General features: G+C 39.1%; 1 protein-coding gene and 1 pseudogene across 1 annotated transcript; one reads left to right on the top strand and one right to left on the bottom strand.

Moving 5' to 3' along the window:
- Positions 1-497: 497 nt before the first annotated feature.
- Positions 498-26,965, top strand: ATP5MC3 (ATP synthase membrane subunit c locus 3). Its single transcript, XM_019022052.2, has 7 exons — positions 498-894; positions 3,644-3,806; positions 23,249-23,447; positions 23,637-23,748; positions 24,925-25,005; positions 25,854-26,047; positions 26,707-26,965. The coding sequence occupies exons 4-7, from the start codon at positions 23,710-23,712 to the stop codon at positions 26,819-26,821; spliced, it is 429 nt and encodes a 142-aa protein (XP_018877597.1). The 5' UTR covers positions 498-894; positions 3,644-3,806; positions 23,249-23,447; positions 23,637-23,709; the 3' UTR covers positions 26,822-26,965.
- Positions 20,345-23,266, bottom strand: LOC134756658 (small ribosomal subunit protein uS8-like; annotated as a pseudogene).
- Positions 26,966-27,049: the final 84 nt, after the last annotated feature.

Below are 27,049 nucleotides of genomic sequence, written 5' to 3'. Positions count from 1 at the left end.
TCTAGTTAGTTACTTTTGTTGGGAAGGGACAGATATTCACTCAAGTTTCCACAAGTAATGGCTGTTTATTGCAAGACTTAAGATGGAAGCCAGGATCTCATGGTGATCAATGAGCAGGGACCAGAAATGGAACAGAAACTGGGACTGTACCAAGAACCCTCAGGAGCAAGAACTGTGAACCTTCCCTCAAGAGCTCCACCAGAAACACTGCTCAGCCTCCTCTTGTCCCTGCTTCTCTTCACATATCTTCTAGCTAAAGACTGAATTCCTCTTCATCTTTTCTTTTTCTAGTAGCTTAAGCTTAGTTATTGTCTCACTTTCTTCAAGGCTTACTTTCCTCATAATCTGGCTGTGCTCTTGGCCTCTATTCTACATTATACCCCCACTATACATTATTTCATATCAGTTTCTACTATGAGTCCCCTCATATTCTGTATCCCGAATCAGATTCTCACAGGTAAGCATATAATTGGTCCAACTTGTTCCTCTTTGAACAGGTTTTTGAGCTAAATCACCCCATGAGCTGCTCTCCCATCATACTTTGGCTCCCTCTGGTCTAAGCAGCCATATTAAAGGTGGATTTATATGGTTTAAAACATGGCCACCTTCAACTGCCTCTTTAGCAGCAGTGGTGGATATGAAAGACTGTGATAGCCACATCCAGTACAATCTTGTTTGCTGTATCTTCTCTCCTTATGCTCTGGAATAATAACCCCTCTCTGGGCAAAGCCACAGAAACTACATCTGGGTTCAGTGGCATCTTAGACATTTGTATATATCAGGAGGATCTCTACTATCAAATAGAGCTAAAGACCAAATGGCTGGCCTGGAGATTACATCAGCAGCAGCACTGGAGATCGCCAACACACGTCCCTACCAAAGAGTATGTTTCAGGTGAGACGACAATGCAAAACTATTTTAAAACACTTAGCTTGATTTTACAGCACATTTTTTACCCCTATTGGTTAATCATTATGTTCCTAATTTTGGCATAGCGTAAATCCAAAAAAAATCCTCTGGACAAATGTATCATTTTAAGTCATCAAATTATTTTTAGTTCTTGGTCATTAAATCCTAACATATATCTAGCACGTTTGGCCTGTAGCAATTGTATTAATTATTGATGTTTTAAACTGCAGAAAATAGTTTATCATGTGGGCAACAAACTAAGTAAAATATCCCCTAAACTTGGAGATATAGGGCACTATTTATTGAGATATCAGATCGGGCTGTCTGAGTCCTGTAGAGCAGCTGGCTCAATCCAGCTCTGCAGGGCTCGAAGCTTCTAGGCAGGAGAACAGGCAGAAAAGCTGCATTGTGGGTGCCCCCAAGTGGGTACAATTTGATGTGCACGCTGAGGATTTTCTCGCCAGCTCCTCTATCATTTGGTCATGTCTGTGAAGTGATTTTAAAGATGGAGAAAAGCTAAAACGCGTGTATGTTTTACAATATACATCTCTCATAATATCAACTGAAGCAATATTTAATGTTTCAGCCTACCACAGATCATTTATTTTCTAGCAAATGTCTTTCAGAAATGTTTTCGAGTTATGCTGCCATTAAAATATGGAGTAGAAAAAGAATGGAGTTTAGTGTCAGACAAAACTTGACTTTGAACACTGGCTCAGCACCTTACTAGCTGTGTGGCCTTGGGAAATTCATTTTACTTTCCTAATCTATAGTTGTCTCATTTCTAAAATAAATTCAGGAGTATTGGAAAGGAAATTTACCTCGTAGGGTTATTTACTGGATAAGGCAATAATGTAATATGATCAGTGTGCAGCACATTGTAAGTGCTCAATAAATATAATTTATTATTGTTTGTAAAAAATATTTATTGAGATATACTGATATATTAAAATTCTAGGAGGTCCTCAATACCTTTTCAATAAATCCCTTTCCTACTTAAATCAGCCACAGGCAATTTCTATTATTTACAACTAATAACTGGGAAATATATATGATCATAGCCGGGAAAAAGTATGCAGTTGACCTGTATTCTTCAAAAATGTCAATGTGGCTGGGCCCACATTAGAGGGGAAAAACTCTATAAAGAACCTTATTGGAACAATTGATGAAATTGGACTATGAACTGCAGACCAGGTAAAAGTTTTATATCAATGTTAAATTTCCTGAATTTGATAACTATACTGTGGCTATGTAAGAGAAACTTCTTGTTTTGAGAAAATATGCACAGAAATATTAAGGGGCATAATGCAGGCAACCTACTTTCAAATGGCTTAGAAAAGTAATTAAAATATCTATAAAATGTCTTTGTGCAAATGTGTATAGATGATAGACACATAGATGTTTATGTATACAGTTAATACCATACGTGTGTGTGTGCATGCATGCACACAGTCAGAGAGAGTATTAAAAATTATGGAAAATGGCAAAATTTATTGAATCGGCATAAAAAATAAATAGGAATTCTCAGCATACTTGCAACTTTTCATGGTTTAAAATTTTAAGTTTAAAAACCTACGTTTAAAACGTACATAAAGAAATGTAAAAGGTAGTGAAGTAGCCCCTGAAAAAAATTAGCTAACTATCCAGAACTTTGAGAAAACACACAAAATTTTTGCAAATTCTTTAGCAAATAATATCTGTTAAATGTTAAAGGAGTGTCTGCTCTCTAAATAACATTGAAATATATCAACTAATTCTTTTTGAAAATTGAGAATTAAAACATAAATGGTTTTCATGAGCAAGAAAAATTATGAACTTCAAGAGCTCAAAGGAACCATAGAGATTACCTAGTCCAGGTTTCTTTCAAAGACAGAAAATCATCCAAATTCCCTTAGGGACACGTCATCCACTCTTACTCTATGAGATAATCACCCTACACTAATTACTTGATGGTTTAAAATTATATATGACTCATTATTCTGAAAACTAGTAAATAAAAGGAAAAACTCAACAATTTAATTCTGGCTTTTTGGTTCTAATTGTATTATCAGGTAACAAAAATCGTTGATAAAGGAAAGTTCTTCTTTGCAAAATAATTCCAGCTAATAGATGAAGAAGAAATGATAGGAAAAGAATATTGTCGTTTTTCAATTCTGATGAAATAATGGATCTAGGTAGTAATCATTAATGGCCACTAAAATCACTAAGTGAAAAGCTGACAGGGAATTATAATAAATCAGGCTGACCTCACTGATTAATTACAACATCACAAAAAAGACAATCAGATGTTATGTGTCTCCTAAATGGTGCACATAGGAAGTACACAACATCACCTGTGAATGCTATTTGAAGAAAGCAAAAATCCAAATCAGACCAAGCCTGTAGCTCTAACTCCCAATTTACAGGGTATATAGGGTTCAGATGAACATATTTAGTAATACCATGAGGATAAAATTAGCAAAATCCAGAATGTGGGAAACTGCATGACAAAAAATCTAGTTTGTTCAACTAATCAATTTGAAAGAAGAGGAAGGGAGAATCTATGGATTAAAAGAGACTTAAACGATATATGACTCATCATAATTTATAGACTTGTTCAGATCTTTAATTTCAACAAACCAACTATTAAAAAAATATTATCAGGCAATCAGATCAACACTAGCTGGATCTTTGATAATATTAACAAAATGTTAAATATTTAAATGTGATAGTGGTTTGTGGTTATGTTTTTCAGAAAAGAGTCCTTATGGAAATCATACTTAAACATTTATAATTTAAATATTATGATGTCTGGAATGGGTTTCAAAAAAATGAGGTAGTGAGGAAATGACGTGGATGAGAAGAATAGAAGACACAAGATTGACCACGTGTTGATAAGTGCTAACCCTGGAAGACAGGTGGGAATTTATTATACTATTTCCTTTCTTAATATGTTTTAAATTTCCATTATAAAATTGTAAACATTATTTTTGAAAGATTGAGGTAACTTTGTTTACTGAAATTGAAATACTAATACATATGAGTTGAGAAGTCAAGGTTGATTAAGGTAGCTCTGTGCTGTGTTTACTGAAATTAAAATACTTATACATATTAGTTTTAAAATAATTTTTATTATGGTAAAATATACATAACATAAAAGTTACCATTTCAACCATTTTTAAGTGTACAGTTCAGTTGCATTAAATGCATTCACATGTTGTGCAAACATCACCACTATCCATTTCATGAAAGATGAACTTTTCATCTTCCCAAGCAGAAGCTCTGTGCCCATTAAGCAATAACTCCCAATTTCCCCTGGCCCCAGGCCCTGGGAACCTCTATTTTACTTTCTGTCCTTATGAATTTGCTAAACCTAAGCATGCCACATGAGTAGAATCATATACTGTTTATCCTTTTGAATCTGGCTTATTTCACTTAGCATGTTTCCAAAGTTCATCCATGTTGTAACACACATCAGAATTTTACTCCTTTTTAAGGCTGAATAATATTCTATTGCATGCGCATACCACATTTTGTTTATTCATTTATTTGTTGATGGACATGTGGGTTCTTTCCACCTTTTGGTTACTGTAAATAATGTTACATGAACATTGATGTACAAGTATCTGTTTGGGTCACTGCTTTCAATTCTTTTGAGTATATGCCTAGAAGCGGAATTGCTGAATCATATGGTAATTCTGCGTTTAACTTTCTGAGGGACTACTATACTGTTTTCAACAATGACTGCCATTTTATATTCCCAACAGCAACAAACAAGGGTACCAGTTTCTCCACGTCCTCACCAACCCTTCTTATTTTTCTTTTTTTTAATACCAGCCATCCTAATGTGTGTGAAGTGGTATTTCATTGTGACTTTGATTTGCATTTTCCTAATGACTAGTGATGTGGGTCTTTTCATGTGCTTAATGCCCATTTGTATATCTTGTTTTGGAGAGGCATCTATTCAAGACCTTTGTCCATTTTTATTTATTTATTTGAGATGGAGCGTCACTTTGTCACCCAGGCTGGAGTACAGTGGTGCTATCTCAGCTCACTGCAACCTCCACCTTCTGGGTTCAAGCAATTCTCCTACCTTAGCCTCTCAAGTAGCTGGGACTACAGGCGCACACTGTCAGGCCTCTGAGCCCAAGCTAAGCCATCATAACCCCTGTGACCTGCACATGTACATCCAGATGGCCTGAAGCAACTGAAGAACCACAAAAGAAGTGAAATAGCCAATTCCTGCCTTAACTGATGACATTCCACCATTGTGATTTGTTCCTGCCCCACCCTAACTGATCAATTGACCCTGTGACATTTCTTCTCCTGGACAATGAGCTCCCCACTGACCACCTTGTGTCCCCCACCCCTGCCCGCAAGAGAAAACCCCCTTTAACTGTAATTTTCCACTACTACCCAAATCCTATAAAAATGCACCACCCCCCCCACCACCACCACCCAGCTCCCTTTGCTGACCCCTTTTTTGGACTCAGTCTGCCTGCACCCAGATGAATAAAAAGCTTTATTGCTCACACAAAGCCTATCTGGTGGTCTCTTCACACGAATGCGCATAACACATGCTACCATGCCCAGCTAATTTTTGTGTTTGTAGTAGAGATAGGGTTCACCATATTGGTCAGGCTGGTCTCAAACTCCTGACCTCAAGCGATCCACCCACCTCGGCCTCCCAAAGTGCTGGGATTACAGGCATGAGCCACTGCGCCTGGCCTGTCCATTTTTAAATTGGGTTGTTTTGGTTCTTGTTGTTGAGTTGTCAGAATGCTTTACATATTCTGGGTGTTTTAACTTCATCAGATATATAAATATTTTTCACCATTCTGTGTGTTGTCTTTTCACTCTCTTAAGAGTAACCTTTGATGTATAGAAATTTTAATACTGCTAAAGTCCAATCTATCTATTTGTTGTTGTTGTCTGTGATTTTGGTGTTATATCCAAGAAATTATCACCAAATTTAATGTCATGAAAATTTTCTCCTATGTGTTCTTCTGAGAGTTTTGTAGTTTTAGATCTTACATTTAGATCTTTGATGCATTTTTAGTTATTTTTGCATGTGGTATAAGGTAAAAGTCCAACTTCATAATTTTGCATGTAGATATTCAGTTTTCCTAGCATCATTTATTGAAAAGAAGGTATAAGTTTTTATTTAAGAAAATTAAAACCATATTCATATATTTCCACATAAAAACACAGTAAAATATCTGGAAAGATACACATTAAACTGTTAATAATGATTACTTCTGGGAAGGAAAACAACGCTGGGGAGTAGGCTGTGCAAGAGCTATGGTTTTTGTTCTACATAATTCATATTGTTTAGATTACTTACGAGCTCATATTCCTGCATTTCTTATACAATTATAAAAGGATTGTTTTGCTCTTGGTTTTAAGAGAAAGTTGGTCAGATGTGAAAGCACAGGACAAGTAGGCCAAGAGTCAATATATCAGCAGGATACAGATCCAAATTTAATAAAAACTGTGAGGCAGAAGAGTTGAGCGTGGGAAGGAATTAGCAGATCTCAAGGGTAATGCTGTTTGTCCAGATAATTTGGCAGCAGCAGTAGCAAACAGGGACAATAAAGAAGACTTGGTCTTAATTCTCAACCTTCCCCTACCATTCCCCACAATTTATTATATTTTTAATCTTCAGCTGTGTTTGGGTAGGTTATATTTTGCTAATATATGAAAGAGATAACTGAAGACTCAGAGGTCTCTGAACTTTACTACAGCAAAGCAGTCAGAGTTACAAAGAAGTTCTTATGCAATGGGTGTCTGGAGGATGGGAACTGGGCCATTTTGGCCAAATCAGGGGGTTTCAATAATGGGCAAGGTGGGGGAAGGACAGGAAAACAAAGAAGGCTTTTAAGCTTACATTAATTAGTATACATTTTATTCTAGGTTTTTCATCAAATGAATATCTTTTTTTTTTTTTTCTTTTTTTTTTGAGACGGAGTTTTGCTCTGTCGCCCAGGCTGGAGTGCAGTGGCGCAATCTCGGCTCACTGCAAGCTCCGCCTGCTGGGTTCACGCCATTCTCCAGCCTCAGCCTCCTCAGTAGCTGGGATTACGGGCGTCCGCCACTATGCCCGGCTAATTTTTTTGTATTTTTTAGTAGAGACGGGGTTTCACCGTGTTAGCCAGGATGGTCTCGATCTCCTGACCTTGTGATCCGCCCGTCTCGGCCTCCCAAAGTGCTGGGATTACAGGCGTGAGCCACCACGCCCGGCCCAAATAAATATCTTAAGAAAGCAGTCTAACAATTGTATGTAATAAATAAATAAAATGCTTGTTGAATGAATGAATGAGACACAAGAATCTAAAGAGAGGAGATGAAGACAAGCGGATTAAATAACAGATTAACACCAGTAAGATATTAGTGTAAATAGAATGGTTTCAGTGGAGGAAGAAAATAAAGGAATGTGTCTAGACTTGTTCCCCGGTAACACTGGACAGGACCCCTATAAGATCAAAATTGTGAATCCTGGCCGGGTGCGGTGGCTCTCGCCTGTAATCCCAGCACTTTGGGAAGCCAAGGTGGGCAGATCACCTGAGGTCAGGAGTTTAAGACCAGCCCGGACAACATGGTGAAACCCCATCTCTACCCAAAATATAAAAATTAGCCAGGCATGATGGCAGGTGCCTATAATCCCAGCTACTCGGGAGGCTGAGATGGGAGAATCGCTTGAACCCAGGAGGTGGAGTTTGCAGTGAGCTGAGATCACGCCATTGCACTCCAGCCTGGGTGACAGCAAGACTCCATCTCAAAAAACACAAACAACAACGACAAAAAAGTGTGAATCCAGAAACCCATGACTTTCACCCTCCGGTAAGCTATCAGTGAAACTGACCCATCATTGAACTGACACTGTCTCACATTTCTTGGCCTTCTTTCTATTACCTTTCTGGCCAAAACTCTGTCATTGATGATTCTTCTCTAGCTGCCCTGTTCCTGCAGGGTTTTCTAACCTAACAGCAACTTGAAACCACTGGAGCCCAACCTGGAAATGTATTTCCAGCTCTTTTTTTTTTTTTTTTTTTTTTGACACGGAGTCTCGCTCTATCGCCAGGCTGGAGTGTAGTGGCATGTTCTTGGCTCACTGCAACCTCTACCTCCCGAGTTCAAGTGATTCTCCTGTCTCAGCCTCCCGAGTAGCTGGGATTACGGGCATGCACCACCACACCCACCAGCTGTCTTTTAACAGCCAATGTAGTTCATAAAGTGTTATGTAACTTTATGCTCAAGAGCATTTCAGCAGCGCTATTACGTATCAGCTTCCTGTTTCTACCTGCCTAGAGGTATCAACCTTCTCTTCTTGTACACTTCTGTCCATTTCTTGGGTATGTGTTTTTTTTTTTTTCTATTTTCCCAAATTTTGGGTGCCCAGAATAAGCTTGGTCCTATGACCCAACCCACTGGCTAGTATACCACTATGCTTTTGTAGATCCTATCAACATTTTGTCAGGGCACAGCCCTGCTGCTCATATCCCTGACCTTGCACTAAAATGACCTATCCCATATAACAAAGTCCACCTCAGCTGCCTGAATTCCAAAATCAAGGCTCCATCCACTCTTCTTCGTTTGTCCTCCCAGATTAACGACCCATGTCTAGAATCAGACAAAAGTTTGACTACTGTATTAGTTTCCTTCTACTGCTGTAACAAATTACTACAGACTTGTTGGCTTAAAACAACATAAATTTATTACCTTACAGTTCTGGAGGTCAGAAGTCTAAAATGGGTCCCAGCAGGCTAAAATCAAGGTGTTGCCAGCACTGCATTCCTTCTAGAGGCTCCACAGAACTCATTGCCCTTCCTTTCCAGATTCTGGAGGCTGCCCACATTCCTTGGCGGGTGGCCTCCTTCCATATCTTCAAAGCCAGTGACAGCTAGTGGAGTCTTCCTCATGCAGCACCACTCTAATTCTGCCATCATCACAGCTCCTTCTCTGATTCTGGACCTCCAGCCTCCCTCTTTAACTTTATAAGGGCCCTTGTGATTACATCATGCCCATCCAGCTAATCCAGGCAAATTGCCTTGCCTCAGAATCCTTAGTTTAATCATATCTGCACGGTCTCTTTGGCCATGTGAGGTAACGCATTCCAAGGTTCTGGGGATTAGGACATGGATATTTTTTGTGGTAGTGGGGAACCATTCTGCCTACCAAAACTGCGCTCCAAAGTATTTATCTAAAGAAGTCACAGTCTTTCTATGGGGGAAGCAGTTATCACTTTAGTCACTGAATTTACCCTGAACTCCTTATACCTCGTTTCTTTTCCCAGTTCATTCCCCAGAGCTCTCAGCATGCTGTGTGATCAGATGTTAGCTGATACTGGCCAAAAATAAGAGTGTGGTACAAAAAAGCATGAATTGGATGTTCTGAGCCAAGAGGTTAAAAAAATAGTGAGGAAATAGGGTGGGGAAAAATTTGACTAAGGTTAACTCTTGAGAAGTTAAAATTGCTAGGATCTTAAGAATTTGTACACAGTTTGCTATAGTCTAGTAAAGTTTCCAGAAAGATGGACAATTTACCTGCTGTCTGTATTGTTGTAGATTATGTACCCTCTATTAGCCAGAGACCATGGGATGAGCAGATAGAAAGAGGAATGTCTGACAACAAATCCCTCCACCGAAATCTGAGATTCTTGCACTCTTGAGGTATGCAATGGTGGGATAGGATGTGAGCAAAACCATAAGAAAGCAGGACCTATCTCCTAGCACATCAGTTTTACTGGAGAATAGGGTGGAGAATTCAGTAATTTAATTGGTAATTTAAAGTATTTTAAATTATCTCAATCAGATACACAATAGAATGTAATATAAACATTGCATAATTTTTTTAAAGATTTGAAGTTTTTTCTAAGCTAAAATAGAACAGAAGCCTTAAAAAAGTTTTACTCTTTCTTTAAGGCTATACTCTCATAGGGGATCTGTTTATCTCCATGATGGTAGAACAAGTTCAGAGGATTCCCTTAAATGGTCAAGAAGGGCAGATGGAGGCCAGGTGCAGTGGCTCATGCCTGTAATCCCTGCACTTTGGGAGGCCGAGGCGGGCAGATCACTTGAGCTTAGGAGTTCCAGACCAGACTGGGCAACATGGGGGATAGGACCCTCTAAATTAAAAATTAAAGCTTTTAACTACTGTGTTCTCTGCTTTGTTTTTCTGTAGCTATTGATCATGGGTGTTTGTCGGACCATGTTTTCTACTTCAAGTTCAAATACAAGTTTTTAATTTAAAACGTGCATCTTTTGTTTAGCTATCCTCTAGTTCAAATCAATGAAAGCAATTTTAACAAGCACTCTAATTCAATCCATAAACAAATCCTGATGCTTCCACTTACAGACCCCATTTTGTAGAATGTGTCTTCTTGATGTTTTGCCTCTGAACATCATACTCCACTTAAAATTGTTATACAGCGATCACTACTTTAAGCCAAATTGCCTGGCTTGGGGACCTGGCATAGGAAACTAACCTAATTTTCAAAGTCCAGAGATCAGAAATTTTTAGAAGGGCAAGATGGGTAAGGAAAAGTCTGAAACTAATCATCTAATGGAATAAATGATTGAAATCAGTAATGGGAAAAGGTGGCCGAGAAAAGTATGACTAGTTCTGTGTAACCCTGTTATTCCTCCATAGGACCATGACAATCCAAAAATGGAGAGAAAACGAAGCATACTCAGCATGATGCACTTGTACCACATGCAAACCCTAGAATTCTGTAATTGATACAAGGAATTGACTAGGAATACAACCCTTACAGACCTCACTGGGACTACAGTAGCAGAAAATTTTGATACATAGAAGTGCTTTGAAACATTTTGTTATTGTTGTGAAATTTCCTATCTCTTAACCAAAATTTGAATATCTGGGTCCATTAAATATAGATGAATTTGACTTCTTGAAGGAGAATGAGGACTTATACTTGCAATTGATTTTATTAAAAAATAGCCAAAATTCACATAACATCTTCCTATCACATATAAGAAACTATAGCCAATATATAGATAGAAAGGTACACACACACTCACACACTACACACACACACAATGCTTTAAAACAAGGATAGCCTAGCCATAGATAAATTAGAGTTAGAATATAATTTGAAGAGTATTGGGTAGGGCTATAGACTGAAAGTACACCCAAGCCTATCACCAAGAACTGAAATTCAACATTTAGCCACGCTTCCCTTTGGTTTAATTAATGCAAACACACAGAGGGAATAATATATTTTATTAATTATTGTGAATTATTAAAACATTCCTAACACATTTTTTTAATTTTTAAAGTAATTCATGTTTATTGTAACATATCAAATAATACAGAGATGTACAAAGAAAAAGTTAACAGTTTATCCTTTCCTTCTCCAACCCCATTTCTCAAAAATTCATTGAGTGCCTTTTAATGGGCTAAGCATGTTCTAGACTATGTGAATACAGCAATGAAAAACACAAAGTTTGCTGGATGCGGTGGCTCACACCTGTAATCCCAGCACTTTGGGGGGCCGAGGTGAGTGGATCACCTGAGACAGCCTGGCCAACATGGTGAAACCCCATCTCTACTAAAAAAAAAAAAAAAAAGTAGCTGGACGTGGTGGCACACATCTGTAATCCCAGCTACTCAGGAGGCTGAGACATGAGAATCACTTGAATCCAGGAGGCAGAGGTTGCAGTGAGCTGAGATCGTGCCACAGCACTCCAGCCTGGGTGACAGAGCAAGACTCCATCTCAAAAAAAAGAAGAAAAAGAAAAAAAGAAAGTCCCTGTCCTCATAGATTTATAGTCTAATACAAGAGCCAAACAAACTAATGATCAATACATGACACCAGGTAGCAAGAAGAGCTCTGAAGAAATATAAAGATAGGTAAAGGATATGGGAAGCCCTCTCTTAAGAGGTGATATTTGAGCAAAGACCTGAAGAAAGTGAAAGTGAGAGACAGGTGAATATCCAGGGGAAACGTATTACAAGCTGAAGGAACAAAACATACAGCATTGTGAGGTGGAGTGTAGTTCACATGATTCAGGAACAGCAAGGAGGCCAGCATGTGTGAAGCAGAATGAGCAAGGACTTGCCTTTTTATCCCTTAATAGAAACTCTTTCTATTTACTCTGTGTAATCGTGCTACCAGCTATGCAGAGTTAAATTCATTTGTTCCGTTAATTTTTAATTTTTAGAAATTTTTAAAAATTTTACTTCTCATATGGTTTGCATGGTTCCAAATTCAAATCCACAAAGCAAAGTACACTCAAAGAAGTCCAGCTTCTATTCCTTTTTTTTTTTTTACATAATTTATTTTATACTTAGGATCATGAAGGAACGATTTTTTTTTTAATTATACTTTAAGTTCTAGGGTACATGTGCTCAATGTGCAGGTTTGTTACATATGTATACATGTGTCATGTTGGTGTGCTGCACCCATTAACTCATCATTTACATTAGATATATCTCCTAATGCTATCCCTCCTCCCTCCCCCCAGCCCACGACAGGCCCCCGTGTGTGATGTTCCCCACCCTGTGTCCAAGTGTTCTCATTGTTCAATTCCCACCTATGAGTGAGAACATGCAGTGTTTGGTTTTCTGTCCTTGTGATTGGTTGCTGAGAATGATGGTTTCCAGCTTCATCCATGTCCCTACAAAGGACATGAACTCATCCTTTTTTATGCGTGCATAGTATTCCATGGTGTATATGTGCCACATTTTCTTAATCTAGTCTATCATTGATGGACATTCGGGTTGGTTCCAAGTCTTTGCTATTGTGAATAGTGCTGCAATAAACATATGTGTGCATGCGTCTTTATAGTAGCATGATTTATAATCCTTTGGGTATATACGCAGTAATGGGATGGCTGGGTCAAATGGTATTTCTAGTTCTAGATCCTTGAGGAATCGCCACACTGTCTTCCACAATGGTTGAACTAGTTTACAGTCCCACCAACAGTGTAAAAGTGTTCCTATTTATTTCTCCACATCCTCTCCAGCACCTCTTGTTTCCTGACTTTTTAATGATCACCATTCTAACTGGTGTGAGATGGTATCTCATTGTGGTTTTGATTTGCATTTCTCTGATGGCCAGTGATGATGAGCATTTTTTCATGTGTCTGTTGGCTGCATAAATGTCTTCTTTTGAGAAGTGTCTGTTCACATCCTTTGCCCACTTTTTGATGGGGTTGTTTGATTTTTTTATTGTTAATTTAAGTTCTTTTTAGATTCTGGATATTAGCCCTTTGTCAGATGGGTAGATTGTAAAAATTTTCTCCCATTCTGTAGGTTGCCTGTTCACTCTGATGGTGGTTTCTTTTGCTGTGCAGAAACTCTTTAGTTTAATTAGATCCCATTTGTCCTTTTTGGCTTTTGTTGCCATTGCTTTTGGTGTTTTAGACATGAAGTCCTTGCCCATCCCTATGTCCTGAATGGTATTGCCTAGGTTTTCTTCTAGGGTTTTTATGGTTTTAGGACTAACATTTAAGTCTTTAATCCATCTTGAATTAAGTTTTGTATAAGGCATAACGAAGGGATCCAGTTTCAGCTTTCTACATATGGCTAGCCAGTTTTCCCAGCACCATTTATTAAATAGGAAATCCTTTCCCCATTTCTTGTTTTGTCAGGTTTGTCAAAGATCAGATGGTTGTAGATGTATGGTATTATTTCTGAGGGCTCTCTTCTGTTTCATTGGTCTATATCTCTGTTGTGGTAACAGTGCCATACTGTTTTGGTTACTGTAGCCTTGTAGTATAGTTTGACATCAGGTATTGTGATGCCTCCAGCTTTGTTCTTTTGGCTTAGGATTGTCTTGGCAATGTGGGCTCTTTTTTGGTTCCATATGAAATTTAAAGTAGTTTTTTCCAGTTCTGTGAAGAAACCCATTGGTAGCTTGATAGGGATGGCATTGAATCTATAAATTACCTTGGGCAGTATGGCCATTTTCAAGATATTGATTCTTCCTATCCATGAGCATGGAATATTCTTCCATTTGTTTGTGTCCTCTTTTATTTCGTTGAGCAGTGGTTTGTAGTTCTCCTTGAAGAGGTCCTTCACATCCCTTGTAAGTTGGATTCCTAGGTATTTTATTCTCTTTGAAGCAATTGTGAATGGGAGTTCACTCATGATTTGGCTCTCTGTTTGTCTGTTATTGGTGTGTAGGAAGACTTATGATTTTTGCACACTGATTTTGTATCCTGAGACTTTGCTGAAGTTGCTTATCAGCTTAAGGAGATTTTGGGCTGAGATGATGGGGTTTTCTAAATATGCAATCATGTCGTCTGCAAACAGAGACAATTTGACTTCCTCTTTTCCTAATTGAATACTCTTTATTTCTTTCTCCTGCCTGATTGCCCTGGCCAGAACTTCCAACACTATGTTGAATAGGCATGGTGAGAGAGGGCATCCCTGTCTTGTGCCAGTTTTCAAAGGGAATGCTTCTAGTTTTTGCTCATTCAGTATGATATTGGCTGTGGGTTTGTCATAAATAGCTCTTATTATTTTGAAATGCATCCCATCAATACCTAGTTTATTCAGACTTTTTAGCATGAAGGGCTGTTGAATTTTCTCAAAGGCCTTTTCTGCATCTATTGAGATAATCATGTGTTTTTTGTCTTTGGTTCTATTTATATGATGGATTACGTTTATTGATTTGCATATGTTGAACCAGCCTTGCATCCTAGGTATGAAGCCAACTTGATTGTGGTGGATAAGCTTTTTGATGTGCTGCTGGATTCGGTTTGCCGGTATTTTATTGAGGGCTTTTGCATCGATGTTCATCAGGGACATTGGTCTAAAATTCTCTTTTTTTGTTGTGTCTCTGCCAGGCTTTGGTATCATGATGATGCTGGCCTCATAAAATGAGTTAGGGAGGATTCCCTCTTTTTCTATTGACTGAAATAGTTTCAGAAGGAATGGTACCAGCTCCTCTTTGTACCTCTGGTAGAATTTGGCTGTGAATCCGTCTGGCCTTGGACTTTTTTTGGTTGGTAGGCTATTAATTATTTCCTCAATTTCAGAGCCTGTTATTGGTCTATTCAGGGATTCAACTTCTTCCTGGTTTAGTCTGGGGAGGGTGTATGTGTCGAGGAATTTATCCATTTCTTCTAGATTTTATAGTTTATTTGCGTAGAGGTGTTTATAGTATTCTCTGGTAGTTTGTATTTCTGTGGGATTGGTGGTGATATCCCCTTTATCATTTTTTATTGCGTCTATTTGATTCTTCTCTTTTCTTCTTTATTAGTCTTGTTAGTGGTCTATCAATTTTGTTGATCTTTTCAAAAAACCAGCTCCTGGACTCACTGATTTTTTTGAAGGGTTTTTTTGTGTCTCTGTCTCTTTCAGTTCTGCTCTGATCTTAGTTATTTCTTGCCTTCTGCTAGCTTTTGAATGTGTTTGCTCTTGCTTCTCTAGTTATTTTAATGTGATGTTAGGGTGTCAATTTTAGATCTTTCCTGCTTTCTCTTGTGGGCATTTAGTGCTATAAATTTCCCTCTACACACTGCTTTAAATTTTTGCAATATTCAGAAGAAATACTAGAGGTCATCCTAATTTTTCTCAAGAGACACACATCTTAGCTAAAAGAGAAGAATAATTATGGTGCTGGGAAAACTGGATATCCATATGAAGAAGACTGAAATTGAGCCCTATCTCTTGCCTTACATAAAAATCAAATCAAAATGGATTAAAGACTTAAATCTAAGATGTCAAACTATGAAACTACTACAAGAAAATATTGGGAAAACTCTCCAGGGCATTAGTCTAGGCAAAAATTTCTTGAGTAATACCCCACAAGCACAGGCAACCAAAGCAAAAGTGGACAAACAGAATCACATCAAGTTAAAAAGCTTCTGCACAGCAAAGGAAACAATTAAAATGAAGAGACAACCCACAGAATGGGAGAAAATATTTGCAAACTACCCATCTGACAAGAGATTAATAACCAGAATATATAAGGAAGTCAGACAACTTTATAGGAAAAAATATATAATAATCTGATTTTAAAATGGGCCAAAGATTTGAATAGACATTTCTCAAAAGAAGATATACAAATGACAAACAGGTATATAAAAAAGTGCTAAACATCACTGGTCATCAGAGACATGCAAATCAAAACTGCAATGAGATATCATCTCACCCCAGTTAAAATGGCTTTTATCCAAAAAAAGAGCAATAAAAAATGCTGGCAAGGATGTGAAGAAAAGGGAACCCTTGTACACTGCTGGTGGGAATGTAAATTAGTACAACCATTATGGAGAACTGTTTAAAGGTTCCTCAAAAAACTAAAAATAGAGCCACCGTACGATCCAGCAAACTGCTAGATATATACCCACAAGAAAGGAACTCAGCATGTCAAAGATATATATACACTCCCATGTTTACTGCAGCACTGTTCACACAACAGCCAAAATTTGGGAGTGGCCTCTAAGTGACCATCAACAGATGAATAGATGAAGAAAATGTGGTACTTATACACAATGAAGTACTATTCAGCCATAACAAAAAATGAGATTCTGATATTTGCAACAACATGGATGGAACTGGAGGACATTATGTCAAGTGAAATAAGCCAGGAACAAAAGGATAAACATCACTTGTTCTCACTTACCTGTGGAATAAAAAAATCAAAACAATTGAACTCATGGAGATAGAGAATGGAAGGATGGTTACCAGAGGACAGGAAGGGTAGTGTCGGGTGGGGGTAGGAGAGAAGGGGGGATGGTTAATGGGTACAAAAAATAAAAACTAAAAAGAATAAGACCTAGTATTTAATAGTACAACATGGTGACTACAGTCAATAATAATTTAATTGTACATTTTTAAATAGGTAAATGGGCCGGGCACGGTGGCTCACGCCTGTAATTCCAGCACTTTGGGAGGCTGAAGCAGGCTGATCCCCTGAGGTCAGGAGATCAAGACCATCTTGGTTAACACAGTGAAACCCCATCTGTACTAAAAATATAAAAAATTAGCCAGGCGTGGTGGCACGCGCCTGTAGTCCCACCTACTCAGGAGGCTGAGGCAGGAGAATCGCTTGCACCCGGGAGGCAGAGGGTGCAGTGAGCTGAAATTGTGCCACTGCACTCCAGCCTGGTGACAGAGCGAGACTCCATCTCAAAAATAAATAAATAAATAAAATAAAAATAAAATAAAATCAGTAAATGGGTATAATAGGATTCTTTGAAAACAAAAGATAAATGCTTGAGGGGATGGGTAGCCAATACCCCATGATGTGATTATTACACATTGCATGCCTGTTCCAAAATATCTCATGTACCCCATAAATATATACACCTACTGTGTACCCACATAAATTAAAAATAAAAAAGAATAATAAAATTATTGCCAATTATTTCATACATACTATTTATTATTGAGCAAACATTTATTGAGTGACTACTATGTTTAACACTCTGTTAGGTGCTGTGAAAGACACAGCATGCCTTAGACATAATCCCTGCCCTTGAGAATCTTACTATCTGTGCTAGTTATTAACTTATGACTTCTCAGCTACAAGTCCACCCTTTTTTCCCTTGCTTTGTTATTCTGGAGCTGGACCCTGTAAGCATTTCTGCTTTGGCAATGGTATTCTGCCAATAGAGGGTGATGGGGAGACACTAGGAGGCCAGAGCAGGAGGAAAGAACTTGACATTCTTCTTCTGGTAGACTTTTTTGTGTGGAGCCAGTGGATTGGTTTGCAGGCGGGGCCTGGTAGTATTCACCTATACAGTCCTCACAGTTCAGTTACAGCCCATGCCTCCAGCAAGTTTCTTCAGCACAGGTGGACTGCACATTCCTGTGGCAGCCACACACTCCCCTCTAAATTTCTCAGCTTCTTTCTTGTTGTACATTCTTTTTCAGCCAAGGTTAGTAGCTGTGCCTACAGGACTACTACTAGACCCCTTAGAGTCCACTCTACTCCTTTTAGGCATCTTTCACTGGTTAATTTTTTTTTATGTTAAATTTTCCCTATTCAAATTACAGGTATGTTTTTTGTCTCCTGATTGGTCCCTAGCAGACATACCATCAAATAAGGAAGAAAAGACAGATCTAAGTTAATGTAAATTTGGGGGGAGAATGGGCACTTCAGCTGTAATCACAGCCCAAAGGCCAAAGATCTTCAGAGACGTAAGTCTATAAAATTATCTACTAGTTAGGGTTATGTTTAGCTGAATATAACAGAAACTGACCTCAGTGACTTAACCAAACAGAGATTTATTTTTTTCATGTGACATGAACTCCATAAATAGGCAATTAAGGGCTGATACTCCAAAAAAAAAAGTGAAAAATTCAGGTTCCTACTTTCCAGATTCTCCATCCTTAACGTGTGACTTTTGTTCTTGTAGTTGCAATATTCCTGCCTCCCATCTAGACATTAGATCTGTATTCCAGGAAGGAAAAAAAAGGTAATGGAAAAGAAAGAATGATCCATTTGAATCTATCCCTTTTCTGCACATTCTTAGGGGCTTCATGGAGTAACTTCAACTCACATGTCATTGACCATTCCTAATCATAAGAGAATCTGAGAAGCTCAGCATTTTTTTAACTGGGGACAGATCTCTGTAAGTAAGAAAAAAAGGAGAGAATGGATGTTGGATAGGCAAGTAGCTGTGTCTGCCACAAATTGAAAAATTAGGAAATTACTTACATTTGAGATGGGCAAGAATTAGCAGAGGGATTTGATTTCATTTCCATATACTTGTTCATTTTCTTTTCATGTAAGTAGTCTTTTATATTAATTATACACTATGACATACAATTGTTTTTTCCTCAATAACTAGCATATCTTACCAGAAAAGAAGGACAGAATAACATTTATTTTATTATGACATTGTTTTCATGTAACTCTTTTATAAAGTTTAGCCTAGACCTAAAGAGGACATGGAGACATACATTTACTTTTAGTTTCTTACTAAATTATTTGTGGCCCATTTAGTAAATATTCTAGTCCAGTATACTAGATGTCATTAAAGTGGTTAAATAATTTGTAGAACAGTCAAAAATGAAATTTAAGGACAAAATTTTCTACACTAGAAATTGATTAGCAATGTAGGCAGTTGATGGATCTGGGAGTGTTAGGATCTATTTAAGAGATACCTAGAAATTTTTTCTATCCAAATCATGCCATCTTTCAAGTCCTAGCTCAAGTTTCTCTTCAGTAAGCTACTTTCTGACCAGGACAATCTCTTTTCTAATGCGATTTCCCTTAGTGCATCACACAACTTTGTCCTGGAATGTGTACTAATTTGTATTTTTCTCTAATTTTTTATATAAGTCAGTCCAATTTCTCATATGCCCCAATTATATTGCAAACTCTTACCTTTTCCCTGTGTCCTCACAATGTTCAAAGAAAGAGCATAGTATTTATCTGAGCTAACCTCAATTTAATGTCCTGTAAAACTAGTGCAGGTTCAGAGGTTTTTTTTTTCAAAGAGAAATTGATAACAAATTAAAGCCAATAATAAGACACAAAAGCTTTTATAAGAAAAACTAAATATAATAACAGACCCCAGAATATTTTAAACTTATATTTCTGATTTTCATTTCAACAATTTTTTTTCTCTCACACCAGCATGAGAAGGCTGGTGAAACTTTTGCAGGCTATTAATATTAAAAAAAATTTTTTAAGACAGGGTTTCATTTACATCACCCAGTCTGGAGTACAGTGGTATAATCTTGTCTCACTGCAACCTCCACCTCCCAGGCTCAAGGGATCCTCCTGCCCCAGCCTCCCAAGTAGCTGGGACTACAGGTGTACACCATCATGCCCAGCTAATTTTTGTATTTTTTGTAGAGATGGGGTTTTGCTATGTTGCCAGGCTGGTCTCAAACTCCTAAACTCAAGTGATCCACCCACCTTGACCTCCCAAAGTGCGGGTATTACAGGCCTGAGTGAGCATGCCTGGCCTAAAATGTTCAAAAGTAAATAATTTAAATATCTTTCCATGTGGTCAGTTAGAATTACCTTACTAAAGTTAATGATAACAATCCTACTCCACCTCAATACTTCAAGGAAAGGGAGTTAGTAACCAAGACCTGGGCTTCTTTCTATCTGGTTTGCTATGAGCTACACTTGGAATTTTAAACTGAAATTCCCCATTTTAAGATGCTGCTACCAGATGGATGTGGTGGCTCGTTCCTGTAATCTCAGCTCTTTGGGAGGCTGAAATGGATCGTTTAAGCCTGGGAGTTGGAGACCAGCCTGGGCAACATAGGGAGACTGTGGCTCTATAAAAAATTTAAAAATTAGCAGGTGTGGTGGTGCATGCCTGTAGTCCCAGCTACTCAGAAGGCTGAGGTGGGAGGATTGCTTAAGCCCAGGAGGTCAAAGCTGCAGGGAGCTATAGTCGCAACACTGCACTCCAGTCTGGATGACAGAGCAAGACCTTGTCTCAAAAAAAAGAGATGCTGCTACCCCCACATAGATCTCAAAGAAGTAGTGAATATTTAGCAGACAATGTTTCCTGTTTTAGTTATGTATTACTAAATAGATATTAGCACTTCATAATAAACAACCCTAAAACTTAATAGCTTCAAATGACAAAGTTTCTTTTTTTTCTTTTAGCACCAGAATCCATGAGGCATTTTATCTGTAAATATGTATTACATCTCTAAAAAAAGAATCCCAGGATTTTACCTCCTGTGTGTTTTCTTCTTGCTTCTTCATGGTCCATGATACCAGCTGAGGTTGTTAGTACAATAAAACCAAACTGGTGGGATAGAAGCAGATTATTCTGCCATTTTTCCAGATGTTTGAGTTGCACATCAAATCTGGGGCTGATTACTCAACGCTTGTTTAGCCTACCTGTGAGGTTCACAACAATTTTTCCCAGCTCTGTAATCATCAATGATTCAAATTTGCCAATGTAACCATACTTCACCATTACAGTGAGAAACCAGATGATGATTTTGGAGCACAGCCTAATAAGAACCTGGCATTTGCCTCTTCTTTCGGCATTGTTGATGCTCTTGAGAGCATCAGGCAGGACATTCATGTGCACCATTGTGGTGGCACAAAAAGATGGCGGAAAGAGCCAAACGACAACCCTTTCATTGCTCTTGACACCGTGGGTCAGGAATTTGGGTAAAGCTCATTTGGATGGCTCATTTTTGTTCCTCGTGGTGTTGGGAAGGCTTGATGAGAGCTAGAGATCCAAGAAGGCCTCACTCATGTGTTGGACACCTCAGTTCTCTTTATCTGGACTTTTTTCTGTCCAAGTGGTTTCTGGAGAGGGCTATGTTTGGGAGTGATCTGTCATACTTCTCTTTGCTATCGGATTTCTATCTTCATCATGCCATCATCACTCAAGCTATCATCATCACCCGGTCTTATCAGATATTGCCAAATTATGATGTCATAACTTACTATGACTGTCCCCACTGTCCATGAAAAAAACACAGAAAAGATAAGATACTTCTCAGGGAGGTCCCTGTTCATCTTTATGGCCTCACTTTAGTCCTCTCAGAAGGTACTTTTTTTCTTCAATCTTCCTCAGTGCAAATATCCACCCTCAATCAACATCAACATGGGTTGGTGTTACTCCAATTCACTCCTCTTTTTCTTTTCTTTTTTTTTGTTTTTTTTTTTTTTTTTGTTTTTTTGAGATGGAGTCTTGCTCTGTCACCCAGGCTGGAGTGCAGTGGCGTGATCTTGGCTCACGGCAACCTCCGACTCCCAGGTTCACGCCATTCTCCTGACTCAGCCTCCTGAGTAGCTGGGACTACAGGCACCTGCCACAACGCTTGGCTAATTTTTTGTATTTTTAGTAAAAAGACGGGGTTTCACCATGTTAGCCAGGATGGTCTCCATCTCCTGGCCTTGTGATCCGCCCGCCTTGGCCTCCCGAAGTGCTGGGATTACAGGCGTGAACCACCACACCTGGCCTTCATTCCCCTCTTTCTATAACGCAATCTTAGGATGCAAAACCAAGCAAAGTCTGAATTAATCTATCTAGAATAGCACCGTGGAGTCACAGCCATGGTCAGGCCCCTCCACAGAACAGACTGGATTTCGGAACCTATGTGTCTCCCTGCCACAAGCAACTAGTCCATATGCAACTTGGAAGCAGCCACTGTGGATCTTGGCTTCTTTCTTGCTTCCTCCTCAATAGTTACTGCCACTGATTTAGTGCTAAAGAGATAGGAACATCACTTAAAACCATCTCTACACATAAATCCACTTAGAATAATTTTTTCCCCTGGAGGATCTATTATTGAAGTAAAAGGCTTTACTGTTTATTCTACTGTAGACACCACAGGACACCATGTTCTTCAGGTTAGAATTGAGTACTTGAGAAACTATATGAATAATTGCTTGTTTAACAGTACACGTGAATTATCTCTATTTTCCAGCTAAAGACTGAGCCTAAAATGATTAGTATTTTTGTAATTTTGAACCATTTGAAGTTGGATTAGTGACAAAGTCTTATTCATTTTTCAAGTGTTAGTTCTGAGGGCTTCTCCCAGAACTAGCAGCAACCAGCGTTGCTGCTAGATAATATTGCACCTTTAAGCTAACAAGTAAAAAGCTGATCCTCTGGGTTGATGTTGTCTCATGCTAGGGCTGTAGGCAGAGTGGGCTGGAGTTCAGTCCCCAGCCATCTTCTTAGCAGGGCATTCTAGATGTTTAATCTTTTATGTTGACGTGTTGATATCACTTCCATTAGCCATTTGTTAGAATTACTAAATTAAATTTATATAATTCAAGGATCTAAAAAGACCAGAAGTTCAGTCAGAGCCATTTTGCTGAGATATTTCTGCATTCCTCTGAAGAAGATAATTTGTCCAAACTTAACAAAAACAGGTGTTAAAATTGAGTACGTTCTGAGAATACTCAGACTTTTTTTAAGACTTTTTTTAGTCTCAAGCCCTACATGAAATACAATCCCTTAAATCTTCCAATCTTAGAGCTAGAAGAAAAGTTGAGCACCCTCACTTTACCCAGAGGCAATTTTGTGCCCCAGATGACAAAGCTCTTAGATCTACTCATTTGCTTATGGCTCCACCAGTACTTCTAGGTCAGGCCCTCTTTCACCTGAAGGATTAGCCATACTTCTGGAACCATTTTCCAGGTTCCTTGAAATAAATATCTTCGCTTTGCTGGGGACCCTAGTTTCCTGTTAAGTAGTGAATGACCCTTCTTTCCTCCCGCCAGCCACAGTCCTATTTCACAGAGGAAGAGAATGACCAGCAAGTCAACTTCTACTACAGAGAAGCAGCAACTGATAAAAGGCCAAATCTTACAAGGTGCCAACGTGAAGAAAAAGGCCCACTATCCTGCAGCCAACTCATATCAAAAGTTAATCTGTTTAGTCCTCTCTGCCGGGGCTAATCTACAGTTTTTCTTTTTGTCTCCCTCTTGCCCCATCACCAGGTGGTTGTCGTTGTCCTTCCCGGCTAGTTGCCAATAAAGTTGTTACAAAGTGACCTTGAGTGTCTTCCTTGGTGCACCCGAAACCCCGCCTTCTTCATCCGGGTGCTGCGGCGCGAATAAGAGCCGGACCGCGCTTGCGCATTCAGTCCCACTCCTTCGACCTCTGCCGCAGACCGTGCCGCCGCCGCCTCCCGGGAAGGTAAGTGGAGGGCACAGGGAGCCCGGCCTGGCCAGGGCGGAGCGGCGCCCAATAGGGACCCATTCATTGTGCCGGCGCCTCACTGGGCACGGGGCCCAAGCTGACGGCGTGCACTGCAGCCTGCGGGGCCTGGGTGGGAAGAACAGGCCCCTGGAGGGCACTTGACCTTAAGCCTCTTTGCCTCCTCAGAGAGGAAGCGGGAGAGGAGCCCACGTCGCCTGTCACCCAATATCTCCAGCCGCGCAGTCCCGAAGAGTGTAAGATGTTCGCCTGCGCCAAGCTCGCCTGCACCCCCTCTCTGGTGCGTAGCCCAGGCAGGGTCGGGGGGATTGAGGGGTGGGCCTTTTGGCCTGGAGCGTCCACGTTGTTGAATGGGGCAACCTTCGGGCGGGGCACACCGCCCTCTCGGGAACGGCTCTCTCCTCACCTATGAACCCATTGCCGTTTTCTTCCTAATCTTAGGGCATCTCAGCCTTCTCCTTGCCACTAGGGCGAGGCAGAGCAGCCGAGGCCTAGCTGTCAGGCCTCACTCGGTGTAGGTCAAACTCTCTTGTCCCTAGACCCGGAGTGGCCCTTTCCCCCACCTTCTCTCAGCCTCTCTGTTGGATTGGGGTCGACGCGAAGGTTGGAGTACTGCAGAGGATGTAGGGGGCCGTTGAGGCCTAGTTCACCTCAGCAGCGCTTTCCAGTGCCTGTCTGTAGGTCAAACTCGTTGCTGCAGAGGGAGGGACTTTGCCTTTCCGTGTGGGGGCGGAGGAAGGTGGTGGGGGAACGAGCCCAAAGTCTTTCTTCCTGCCTCCGGAGTATTATTTTCATAACAATTTTGCAGGCTTTAAGTGAGGTCTAGATCTGGAGGATTTGTCTTAGAGAATCAGGTTTTGGTTCGGAAGGGTTTTTCTGTGACCTTAGTTTAGTGGACACTCAAGGGCAGAGAAGTTGGACTGGAATATGTCCTTATGGTCAGATATTTCACAGATTATTCTTAAACTGATGTAGAATTGCTTAAGTTCCTTTTTTAGAAATTTTTTTTTATGATTAATGGTCATATAGAAATATCTTTGAAATGGTCAGGGCTATTAACTGCTGGGCTATTTTGAATGATAAATGTTTATTGTGACGCTCCTAGTATACTTGTTGGTCCACTTAAAATTGCCAAAGAATGTGTGGTATTTATTGCTTTTTTCTGACTTGACTTACGGCACTACAATAATGGAAATGTCAAAAGCAGTTCTTACTCTCTTTGTAACTGTTATTAGAAATTTTATTCAAGGTAGCAAGCTTTACAATTTCATTAGCATGAAACTTTATTAAAATTGTTTATGTATTAAAAATGACCAAACAGCAAAGAGTCAATTCAGAAGTCTCTGATTCATTTTTACTGCTTGCTTTTTTAGAATTCATGGTACCAGAAAAGTCATTGAAGTCTTACCTGTATTCTTTCTTAATATTGAAATCTTTATTTTTTTTTCATTAATAGATCCGAGCTGGATCCAGAGTTGCATACAGACCAATTTCTGCATCAGTGTTATCTCGACCAGAGGCTAGTAGGACTGGAGAGGTAATAGTAGCAATAATTGAAATTAGGTAACACTACCAAGTAAGGGTAGGGTTTTGATTAGAGTGAAGGAAAAAAACTTTATTAATAAGAGTTTGAGGGCAAGTCTTCCCCACCCTTTTATCCAAAAAACTAGATGAGCCAAATAGCCAAAAATAGCCAAAAAACTAGATGAGCCAAATAGAGAAATTTCTCTATCCAAAACTTGGCCAAGTATTTATATTCAAGTCTATTGATTTAAGTTGCCTATATTTAAAATTATAATAGCTACAGTTATTGAAAAATGTACTCTATTGGGCTGGATGCGGTGGCTCACACCTGTGTTCCTAGCACTGTGGGAGGCCAAGGAGGGAGGATTGCTTGACCCCAGGAGTTCAAGATCAGCCTGGGCCACATAGTAAGATCCTGTTTCTACAAAACATTTAAAAATTAGCCCAGCCTGGTGGTCACCTGTAGTGTTAGCTACTCAGGAGGCTGAGGTGGGGAGCTGGCTTGAGCCCAGGAGTTCAAGGCTGTAGTGAGCTATGATCACACCACACTGTACTGCACTCCAGCCTGGGTGACAGACCAGGTGAGACCTTGTCTCTTTTAAGAAAAAAACAAAACAAAAAACCCTACTTTATTTAAAAGCATATTTATATATGTTGTTTCTTAATTTTCAACACCCTTTTAAGATGTAGATATTGTTATCCCTGTTCCACAAGAGTGAGATTATTCTAAGCTCTTGATTTGTCTCTTTACACTCAGCTACAAAATAAAAAAGTAGTTATCATTTTGACAATATGGTATTTAATTAAAATAGCTACCTGTGGTTACTGATACGACCTTTACCTTTATTTTCTGTTTTCCAGGGCTCTACGGTATTTAATGGGGCCCAGAATGGTGTGTCTCAGCTAATCCAAAGGGAGTTTCAGACCAGTGCAATCAGCAGAGACATTGATACTGCTGCCAAATTTATTGGTGCAGGTGCTGCAACAGTAGGAGTGGCTGGTTCTGGTGCTGGTATTGGAACAGTCTTTGGCAGCCTTATCATTGGTTATGCCAGGTAATCATTTCTATCCCTAAATAAGTTAGTTTAAGAGCATGCTTGCAGTAGTTGGAAACTTAGCTACTGAAATAATAGCTACTTTGCATTAAGTGCTTACTCTGTGTCTTGCATTATATTTAAAGGGGTTTGTATGCATTATCTCACTTAATTCTCATAACACCATTTGGGGTGTTATGAGAATAACATCTATGAAGGACTAGAGACACAGAGGCCACATTACTTGCCCAGGTCATAGCTAGTAAATGTCAGAAAATGAATTTTAACTAAGTCTGACTTCAGAGTCTGCATTCCTAATTGTTAAGCTATTTTGGGAATAAAATTATTAGAGCACATTCCTTAAAAGGATCAATTTATTTTATTTAAGACCTAAACTGTCAGATCTTAAAAGGTATAGATCATATTTTCAGATGGATAAGAATGTCAGAACCCATCAAAATGAATGAAAACTAACCATTTATATTGACAGACAGCTCCCTACCTTTACACCATATTATCAGGATTGAAGGAGAATAGTGTAAGAGAGATCTAGGCAAATGCTCTTCCAGCAGACTTTTCAGTTTACAAAAATCCCCACACTAGTAATCTGATTCTTTAACATTTACCAAACATGTTGAAACTAATATTTCAAAGTAACAGTCATATGTGGTCTCTTTTAGAAACCCTTCGCTGAAGCAGCAGCTGTTCTCATATGCTATCCTGGGATTTGCCTTGTCTGAAGCTATGGGTCTCTTTTGTTTGATGGTTGCTTTTTTGATTTTGTTTGCCATGTAACAAATTACTGCTTGACATGTTGGCATTCATATTAATTACGGATGTAATTCTGTGTATCTTACTGTGACTCCGAAAACTGTAGTATTGGTGTCATGGAAATGTACGTTATTTCCAAAGTCATTTCATTAAAGACGAAAACTTTAATTTCTTCTGTGATTTGTACTTACACTAAGTTTAGATTATCACAAAGAAGAACGTGCATTCAGGCAGATGCTGTCCCATTCAGAG

This window comes from Gorilla gorilla, chromosome 11, assembly GCF_029281585.2.
Source record: "Gorilla gorilla gorilla isolate KB3781 chromosome 11, NHGRI_mGorGor1-v2.1_pri, whole genome shotgun sequence".
Classification (NCBI taxonomy): Eukaryota; Metazoa; Chordata; class Mammalia; order Primates; family Hominidae; genus Gorilla; species Gorilla gorilla.
Note: the sequence above shows the minus strand (reverse complement) of the source record. Positions and strands in the feature narration are given on the sequence as shown.

Bases quoted from the DNA above. Each gene is read 5' to 3' on its own strand.
- ATP5MC3 (XM_019022052.2), top strand. From the start codon at position 23,710: ATGTTCGCCTGCGCCAAGCTCGCCTGCACCCCCTCTCTG. The intron at 23,749-24,924 runs GTGCGTAGCCCA...TTTCATTAATAG, and splicing joins TCGCCTGCACCCCCTCTCTG to ATCCGAGCTGGATCCAGAGT. The intron at 25,006-25,853 runs GTAATAGTAGCA...TCTGTTTTCCAG, and splicing joins AGGCTAGTAGGACTGGAGAG to GGCTCTACGGTATTTAATGG.